The 9,797-nt window shown below is 31.7% G+C and overlaps 1 protein-coding gene across 2 annotated transcripts; it reads left to right on the top strand.

The window, feature by feature from the left end:
* The first annotated feature begins 1,300 nt into the window (after nucleotides 1-1,300).
* LOC116345821 (heart- and neural crest derivatives-expressed protein 2-like) lies at nucleotides 1,301-8,435 on the top strand. 2 transcript variants are annotated; one of them, XM_031775520.1, is made up of 5 exons: nucleotides 1,318-1,380; nucleotides 1,469-1,552; nucleotides 5,853-6,217; nucleotides 6,281-6,427; nucleotides 7,901-8,435. In XM_031775520.1, exons 3-5 carry the CDS (start codon nucleotides 5,927-5,929, stop codon nucleotides 8,009-8,011), a joined length of 549 nt encoding a protein of 182 aa, XP_031631380.1. In that variant the 5' UTR covers nucleotides 1,318-1,380; nucleotides 1,469-1,552; nucleotides 5,853-5,926; the 3' UTR covers nucleotides 8,012-8,435. The 2 variants fall into 2 exon arrangements, with proteins under 2 accessions (XP_031631379.1, XP_031631380.1); XM_031775519.1 differs by having other exon boundaries at nucleotides 1,301-1,552.
* The last annotated feature ends 1,362 nt before the right edge of the window (nucleotides 8,436-9,797 follow it).

Here is a 9,797-nt window from a genome sequence, read left to right as displayed (position 1 = left end):
CATTTGAGTTGTCAATAACCAGAGTTGAACAAGATTTGAGTTGTATGTATGAAACTCTATGAGAGTGAACGCATTGAAATAGAAGGCAATAAGACCCAATGAGCAAAATTATCCCTATTTAGGCCTACCAACACGGTGAAATTGTAACGCTTTTACAATGTATTTAAATGGAAGGATTATGCCTATATGGGGCCTCAACGATATGCCTAAGCGTATGCATACAATAACACAATGTATTTTATATGGAAGAGTGATTGTAGGCATACAAGTACATTGTGAATGCTGTAATGTTATATACATTTACTTCTTGGAGAGTCAACTGTTTTTCTTTCTCATTGTTAATTTTTCACGCAAACTGACGTCGTTGAGATGGAACGAAATAGTTTTATTATCACTAAAAGTTCTTTTTAAATGGTGTATATACATCCAAATTCGATGATTGCCAATTATTGAAAATAGGCAATATAAGCATTAAATAGCCTCAATAGGCCAATGCCTTCAAAGCCAAATCAGGAACACCGACTGTCGAAGGAACGCTTTTATTACTATTACACTGAATGCAAAACCAGTTGAATTCGATGGTATTAATGGATGCGTAAGGATTTACGGTTGATTTTATCACAATTTCATTAAGTGATATATGATTAACGTATAAAATTAGATTCAAACACAATTCTTTTGTTTTTCTTTATAAATATATATAACTCTCACTTGAACTATAATCAAAACTCGAATTTATCTATTACATTTCATAGAACGTTCACTCGAAAAATATCCAAATGAAGTAACTGCATAGCTAAATAATAAGAAATCATTTCTATGCCAATAGAACCACCCACTCAAGAAGGTGGAGCCACTTCATCAACATCTAAAATGAATGTGAGTGGATATGAGTGTCCAAATTTCGTACAAGTTTTATTACTTTTAATAATATAATGCAGAGGTCTAAAGATATTTTGTATGAGTGTCGCTAGTACAGAGAATATACAATGCACAAATAAAGGATCACAAATCTCAAAATCCAAAGTAACTTTTTAAAAACGAACGACATAGAACGCTATACATTTCGTTTTAAAACAAAAACAAAATTCGGAGTAATAAAATTGAAGGTGTTCGAGATAAATCAAGTGATTTTTTTAATTTCGTAAAAATCATCAGGGACGCAGAACATTGTATCTAGAAGGGGCGGAGCTTAGTGTATGCGCATACTCATGTTGGTGGCGGTTACATTAACTTGAAATACACTCTCGATCATTTACATAGGAAAATGTGATTTAGTTAAATTTAAACGCGAGACAGTTCACCACGTTTTCCACAAACATTGTTTAACAAACAAACCAAACCAAATTCAACACTTAAGATAGTTTATATAGATTTCTTGTAAACATTTACAATACAAATTTGTTGCAATAAAAGATTTTTTACAGCGACGATTTTATAATGTCTAACGTGAACTATAACTTTATAGATTCGGATTTGAAATCCAGTGTTTATGAACCGAGTAATTGCCGTTTTCCTCAAATTTACAACTCACATATACACCCAAATGAACGTACGTATTACACTTTTTTTCGGATCAAACACAGTATTCGTTTAATTCAATGCTCATCGAAATAAAAGATCATAAATTTGGATCACTTTATCGGAAAAATTATTTCCGTATTGTGAAGAAAATGTTAAAAGTTTGAAAGTTCTTTTTTATATGTCGAGAGTTTTTGAAAATGTTCAATTGATTTTTTTACATTTCAGTTAGATTTTCTTTTTAACTACTGACAAATATTTATATGAAAACCAAACCAATAACCGACGGAAAACAAAGTTTAAATCATTCATAGTGATAACCAAATTATTTTACATTTAGAATTGGATATTTAGTTTCATTTAGACATTTCTATGGGATTACTTTCATACATATTTCGGGATTAAAGTGACATTAAAATAGCAATATGCATTTTTTTCATACTGAGTTGGTGTTTTATTTTCAATTTTCAATGAAACACCAGGCCACTTAAATCTTGAAAGATACATTTATTAATTTATAGGTATTAATCTAGTTGAGACATAAAAAAAACCATAAAAATGGTTATGATTTCCATAAGAGTTCTTCAATTAAAAACATAAAATATAAACCATATGGCTTTCTTCGTTTAAAAGTAGTAGAAGTATTCATGCTTTTTACAGTATACGAATTTCTTCATAACTTACAATTTCTTTCAAATATCTAAAATTATTCATCAATTTATCATACAAAGATTGTTTCTCTTTGTGCGATAGAAATTGCCATTCAAATGAAATACACACACAGGATCATGAGAGCTGTACTGGGTTGATTTAGTGATGTCATTTATGGTTAAATAGTGATTTCAATACATAATAAGGACATGTTTTAACCCGGTATATCGTTTGGTCCAAAATTCGACCATTTTTCGAGTATTTCAAGCAATATCGGGCTACTATAACATGACACCAGGATCCTTTCTGGAGAAGAAAACAGTCACTTTTGGCCAACTCTAATGGACTCTATAGCATCCTTTCTGGCTATTTCTTGGCTCAAAATGAGGCGTTTTCACATACACTACTGAGTGAAAAATAGACCGAAATGTGAAATGGGAGAAAAAATTGATCGAAACTACGACCGACGGATCGATCCGAATAAAATAGACATGTAGTCAAAGTCATCACGAAAAGGACTAAATACGAATAAGATCTTTGTATGTGTTTTATTTCAATTTAAAGTTTCATCACTCAATGAAATCTTTTATTTTTGTTCCCCTTCACAAATTTTTGTAAAATAAGGATTATTTTTTATATGAAATGCCGTCTGGCCAAAAACGCATTGAGCTGTAGAATAAAAATAACAATTTTTGAATAGAATTTGAAAGTATGGATTTTTTCGCGATATATTCGAAGGAATTCACAAAGAACAGAGTTCATTCTCACATAAGAGAGATGTGGATTAATAATACGCCAACATCCTTTGCATAAGTCAAATCCTCTTTAATTTTCAACAAAGTGTATTGTTGGTATATCATTTTTTCGTTTCCCTTCAAATATTCAATATACGTATTTTCGAATCGACATAAAATAGAGAAAAATTTCAACTTGAATGAGTTACAAAAAAATTAGTTGCACACAAAATTGTCGATTAGAGAATCTTCTATTACTGTTTGAAAAAAAAAAACCAAATCACAATAAAATTTGATTGTTGAAAAATTCTTATTTTTATTTGGAATATTGTATAACAAGTGCTGAGAAGCGACAAGTTCTGAAGCATCTGCATGCTCACATTAAACAGAAGAATCCATTAAGAATGCTTTGATAGACAAATTTCATATGATAGAAGAATTTAATATACATGTCTCTTCACGGTTTATTTTTTTCAGTTTATTTATGTAATCAATTTGAAAGTCTGATTTTTTCATTCTACATATACTCCAGCAGAAGCACTTCATTCAATTCGGTATCGAAATTTGATCTCAAGTGGTTCAAGTGGTTTTTTTTCCGGAAAACGTCTGAGTTTATTCAACTTTCTGTTAATAATTTACTTCATAGCGATTATTTTTGTTTATCTAAAAATGTTGATAAAGAGTTTTGAGCAATAATCTATTAGACTGGGAGGGAGAACTCAAAACAATATTCTAACAAAAAAATTACAAAATAAAAGTACCAAACAATTTTATGTTTATATTTTATATTTTTTCATCTATTTATGGGAATATTTTCGAACAGTGAATGGGAATGAATGATTTAACAAATTGTGTTTCTAAATTTTGGAAAAGTTTGAAGATGAAGAATTGGAGGTATTACTCGATCAAGATTCGTGTCAAACTCAAGAAGAATTTGCAAAATCATTAGGAGTGACTCACCAAGCCATTTCAAAACGTTTAAAAGCATTAGGATTCATTCAAAAGCAAGGAAATTGGGTACCACATGAATTGAAACCAAGAGACGTTGAAAGACGATTTTGCATGTCCGAAATGCTGCTTGAGCGCAACAAAAGGAAGTCGTTTTTGCATCGAATTTTTACTGGTGATGAAAAATGGATTCATTACGAAAACCCGAAGCGTAAGAAATCGTATGGGAAGCGCGGCAAACGAGCAAAATAAACGCCCAAGCAAGATATTCATTGTGCACACAAAAAACACCTAACCTCAATATGAGACGATTTGATATAAAATTCAGTTTATCCGAAGTCTCATTTATTTTCACAGCAATGAAACGACAACAACAATAGCACATATTTTTACTGTCAAAATTTTGATGTCAAATGGTGTCGACATTGGTGACGGTATTTTGAAACAGACTGTGCAATCCATATTCATCGTATATGATCCTATGTAAAGTTCTATACTTGATCTAGTTCACATTGACGGTTCAAATCGTTTATGTCCACTAGCGTGGACATGGACTGTGTGTTTCTTCTGTTACATGTACGTTGTAATGGACAAGTATAGTAACATGGCGTCGTTCAAATAAATTTAAAATTCCGTACACTCGTGTCGACACCATCTAGCACGGTAGTAGGGATTTCATTGCTGTGTTTATTTTTGGATAAATTTTAGTAAACAATTTTTTTTTTAATTTTTTTGTGCGTTTTACCGAGTCTCCGAGAGTTTGATATAAGCCTGCCATGTAACAACAAAAATACAGTCGAAAACAATTTGGGAAGTTTTTCCCCACCCGCCGTATAGCCCACACATTGCCCCTTCTGACTATCACTTGTTTCGATCGATGCAGAATGCCTTGTCTGGAATACGCTTCACTTCAATTGAAGGTATCAAAAATTGGATTGATTCTTTCCTAACCTCAAAAAATGAGCAGTTCTTTTGGCGCGGAATCCATATGCTGCCAGAAAGATGGGAAAAGGTTATAGCTTCCCATGGCCAATACTTTGAATGGCATGTTATTTACAGAATTTATGAAATAAAGTTATATTTTAAACCAAAAAAAACGACATTTTTAAGTTGCACTGCCAATATAATTACGAAAGAATGATCTGCAACTGACTAAATTCGATAGTGGACTTTTGCGTTACTTTGGACACTTGAACAAAATACAGTAGCAACTCCATTATATGTCATCTCTCTCTCAAAAACCTGATTTATATGATACTTTTCAGTTTTAATATGAAACTTTTCAGTTTTCATAAGGACTTTTAAAAAAATGTGATCCCAGAAATGATATTTTTATTTTTTGTTAAAGTTTAGTTAATCAAAGATAAAATTAATTTAAGTGAATTCGAGTTTTAAAAGGGTACATCCATGTGTCCTGTTCAACAAAATGCTCCATCACATTAAACTCGTAAAATTGTTTTCGAATTTTGTATTTAATTCACATCTTGTATGATGTTACATACCCAATGAAATAACTGTACTTTTAAGAGAAAAAAGTATGAATCAAGGCTCATCTCAATAAATGTGTTTTTTTGTTAATTTAACATTTTTCCGCTGAGACATTGCATTGATATTAAATTTGATAGAATCGGGTTTAACTATGTTCACATTATAAATGAGGGGTTCGGAGGAAAAATGTTATGTAGAAAAGTTCCGCGGAAAAATTTTCGGGAGCTAAATGATGTCATTTAGCAAAGCTAATTGGTACCAAATAGCTCAACTAAAGCTATTTGGTATCAATTGGTTAGGAACTTTTCGACATAACATTTTTCCTCTGAACCCCTCAAATGATTTCGAAGCATTCTGAGATTATAAATCTCTTTAAATGAAAGAATTATCCCATTTTATTAAGAATAAAACTATTGATTTTTACTTTTTTTAAATTTCATAAACTTTTTCAGTAATTGTTTATATGAAATCAAACATAGATATATTCCATGCATTAATTCTATTTTACAGTTGAAGAAGTGTATTGGAATTCGTCGCCATGCAGTTCGGATTCCATCCAAAATTATGGTGAACATTCGCCCAATATGTTTAATGTACAATTGGACAGATCAAACCAGCATCGAATACTGTTTACCGCACCCTCCGCCACCGTTTTATGTTCGGAGCAAACGATTCAATGTAAAAATTACGAACGAATTTATTACAGCGAAACATCAACAAAAGACATAGAAGTTAATCCGCCATTTGTGCGTACTGGCAAACGCCGAACAACCGCCAATAAAAAAGAACGCCGTCGAACACAGAGCATCAATTCGGCGTTTGCATTCCTCAGAGATTGTATACCAAACGTACCATCTGATACAAAACTTTCAAAGGTACGTACCGTTGTGGAAAATACAATAAAAATGTCACGTGATTGATTGGTTCGTTTTCAATAGATAAAGACCTTAAGGCTGGCAACATCATATATAACTTATTTGAATGGAGTATTGAAAGGTGATCAAGATCCATCCAGTGAATTTCGAGCCGAAATTTTATCATCACGGAAAATAAATGCTGAACGCAAAGCCAAAGTTGAAGCACAGGTAAAGAAAATATTTGACCAGATGAATGTTTGGCTGGACTTGTGTGCGTACAATAATTGAAAGAATGACACGTTCTGCATTGAAATAAGTGTCCGTAGGTGTAAATCCAACTTTAAAGGGTCCCAATTAACCCCGTCGAAAGGAACTGAAAACGGGACCTACCAATCGGAACGAGATTCTTTCGATTTTCATAAAGTGCTTTGTGCTTTTCACTTTTGGTCCAAGTGGAATCAAAAAAGCCATTTGAATTTTTGGTATTTTTTCCAGTATCCCTGCGAATTTTCGCCAATATTTTCCTCTAAAATCATTGGCGTCAACATCTAACATTGTGACTTGTAACAAAAATAACAACAGTGCTATTTCGTATCGAATGTGACATAAGTGGACATTTGAATATTATATCATACAATTTATTGTCTGATTTTTTGGCAGTTGACTCGGATTTGTCGTTTTTTCAATCAATATAAGTCATAATAGTCCGCGTTTTCTGACGTTTATTCAAATTCCAATCTTCATGCGTCACCAGTCAAAAGGTTCCACTCCAATTGTCTGACTGGTATTATATGTGAACGCGGGTAGTGGCTATATATTAAAATTCCTTATAAATTGTGTTGATGGAAAATGTGTTTTAATTGTATTATCTTCGAATAAAATGTGATCTTATTTCATTATTGGATTATTTTCTACAACATAACTTAATATAGAAAACATGTGCTTCATTGACTATTTTCAATAAAATAAATATGCTCCTTTATTGCCTTGCCATGCACACAGCTTTCGTTCCGCCAAAATATTATTACCGCATTACATTTAAGATCAATTTTGGGAAATGATGTTTTGCTGTTCTTTTGCTTCATAATTTGATAAGAGTTAATTATGAGTATTATGGTGTCAATTGAATAATTGAATTATATTCCCGTTTACCAAAGACACGCTTACATCGTTTAAAAGGCATATTTTACCACTTACCCCTTAATACAAATGAAGCAATTTTCCCCTCACAAATACAATCATCAGCATCATTGTGGTCACACTTCACGTTGTTGTGGTTTTGAACAACTTATATTAGGGGCGTGACTTACTCTAACCATACGCAATATACGCTAATGTGAGAAAATAATTTCAACATCAATAGAAAACAGAGATATTTCTTTACTCACAATCGCGGTTACATGTTTGGGAGAATACGTCGATAAATTCATGCTTCGAAGATTTTATTATTCAATTCGAAGAAGTAATGTTCCATCTCATTCATAATTTCATTAGAATCGTAGTAACAAAACCAGATGCCCGTTTTCGGATTTTTTTTTTTAAATGTCTGATAAATGTAGCGAACACAGAGTTTACATAATACTTTTTTATTTTCAAGTTAACTTACTTTTATCTCGACTGTTTTTCGTTCGTGAATTCGGCGAATGTGCGTATAAAATTAGAACTTGACTTTGATATTGATTGGATTTCTTATACTTTCAGAATAATTCAGATGCAAACTATTTAATCGAACCAAAGAGAAATAAAGTTAGAACTGGCTGGCCACAAGATTGCTGGGAAGCCGAAATTACGGAACATCTTAAAACGGAATAATATTTATACCATCAGAATCAATGCATTAATTTAAGAAATCAAATTTGAACATTTTTAACGAATTGTACGACAGTTTTCATTTTACAGAATTGAACAAGAGAATTTTTTTTTGGTTTGTTTTGCCCGATGTCTTCATGGGAAAAATTCTCATAATGTATTTTAAATAAGAACGTCAAAATGAATTTTGAGATGTTTACAGAATTTACTACAATTGATTGTGTCTATCGCAGTCTATGTTAAGTGACAAAAATGTAACATTTTTGAAAACATCTCGATTAACATTTTCATTTAAATAAAAGAAAAACGGAGATTTTTTTACATGCATATACATGACGAAATCGAACCCCGTTTAATACTTTTTGAAGCGTACCATTTAGATTTTGTTTAGTTGGGACATTTCTGACTTAATTAAATTCATTATTGAATAGCCAATTTAATTTAACACAATTTAATGTGTTTTTGGATCTTTAAACAGCCATAGTTTGAAGTTTTCATTCAAGATTTTGAGGTCTTCAAACTAAAATTTATGCATATCGCATTCATATTTTATGTAATACGTATTTATTGCCAAAGTCAGATATAATCTCTGGTTATAAGAAATAATTACAATAAAGGTGAAATATCTACAATTTGTGATGGTTTTATTGTTTGTTGTAAAGAACAATGTCAGCACATCATTCGATCGAAAAAATTTTTAAACTGCGACTCTGACGTTGAATTTTGATTTCTATCACAAAATGAATTGTTGAACATATGTCAACAAAAGTGAAAAACTGAATTTCGTTCACATACAGCTATAACAATATTAAAACTTTAATACAAAAGGCTTATACAATAATTATTGTAATATTATTATTATAATACTTTTTTGATGTTCGATTTTGTACTATGAAGCAAACACATTGATCAACTTCATTTTTTCTCTGTGTTTCATATATCGCTATCAGTATCCGTAAGATAACTGAGAGTGATATATTCAGCCAGATATGAGTGTCAAAATTGTGTCAAAATTGCATTAGACACGCTTACCATCTCCAATGTCTAATTTAGACAGTTTCATATCTGGCTGAATATATCCCTCTCAGTTATCTTACGGATACTGATAGCGATATATGAAACACTGTTTTTTCTTAATTAAATGTGCACAAAGGTGTTTAAAATGCGACTGTACAACAGCGCGCCACAACTTTATTTCAAACTTATTCGCGAGAAACACACTTAAATTACTTGCACAATGGAAGCTTGTCAGTAATTCAAAATACAACATTTCTCTCGATAAATAAAAACTACTCTCTATGAAATGCATTCTCAAAAGTGAATAGATTGGGCTACAGCTATGGCAGTGCTATTTCTACAGCTCCTATTCATAGGTGCTATTTGTGAACAACGCATACGGATAGCGATTTTATGATACAATTCCATTTTAACATGAGGGTAAAAATGCCATTTTAACATGGAGATATTTTTTCACATGTGAAAGTGCCGTTTTACCCGCCAAGAAATTTGTTGCGGGTAAAATGACATTTTACCACGTGAAAAAATACCCCCATGTTAAAATGACACTTTGCTCTGATTACTTTGAATTTTAACATCTGAGTTTTCTGAGAGTAGTCACTATTGTGTGTTTTCATTTTAAAGTAGAATAGAGAATTACATAAGCGGTTATCAAAGAAACCACCATTCTAGGTCAACATATTCATTGTATTGTTAAATAGGCCTGATTAAATAAGACGTTTAAATCCAGTCAATGAAATATGACATTTTCCCTTTGCCAATAAATGAATTC

Source organism: Contarinia nasturtii, unplaced genomic scaffold (genome assembly GCF_009176525.2).
Source record: "Contarinia nasturtii isolate CC-2019 unplaced genomic scaffold, AAFC_CNas_1.1 Cnas_scaffold_1371, whole genome shotgun sequence".
Taxonomy (NCBI): Eukaryota; Metazoa; Arthropoda; class Insecta; order Diptera; family Cecidomyiidae; genus Contarinia; species Contarinia nasturtii.
Note: the sequence above shows the minus strand (reverse complement) of the source record. Positions and strands in the feature narration are given on the sequence as shown.

Excerpts from the sequence above, each read along its gene's own strand:
- LOC116345821 (XM_031775519.1), top strand. The coding sequence starts at position 1,441 with ATGTCTAACGTGAACTATAACTTTATAGATTCGGATTTGAAATCCAGT. Across the intron at positions 1,553-5,852 it reads ACATATACACCCAAATGAAC|TTGAAGAAGTGTATTGGAAT; the intron begins GTACGTATTACA and ends TCTATTTTACAG. Across the intron at positions 6,218-6,280 it reads CTGATACAAAACTTTCAAAG|ATAAAGACCTTAAGGCTGGC; the intron begins GTACGTACCGTT and ends CGTTTTCAATAG.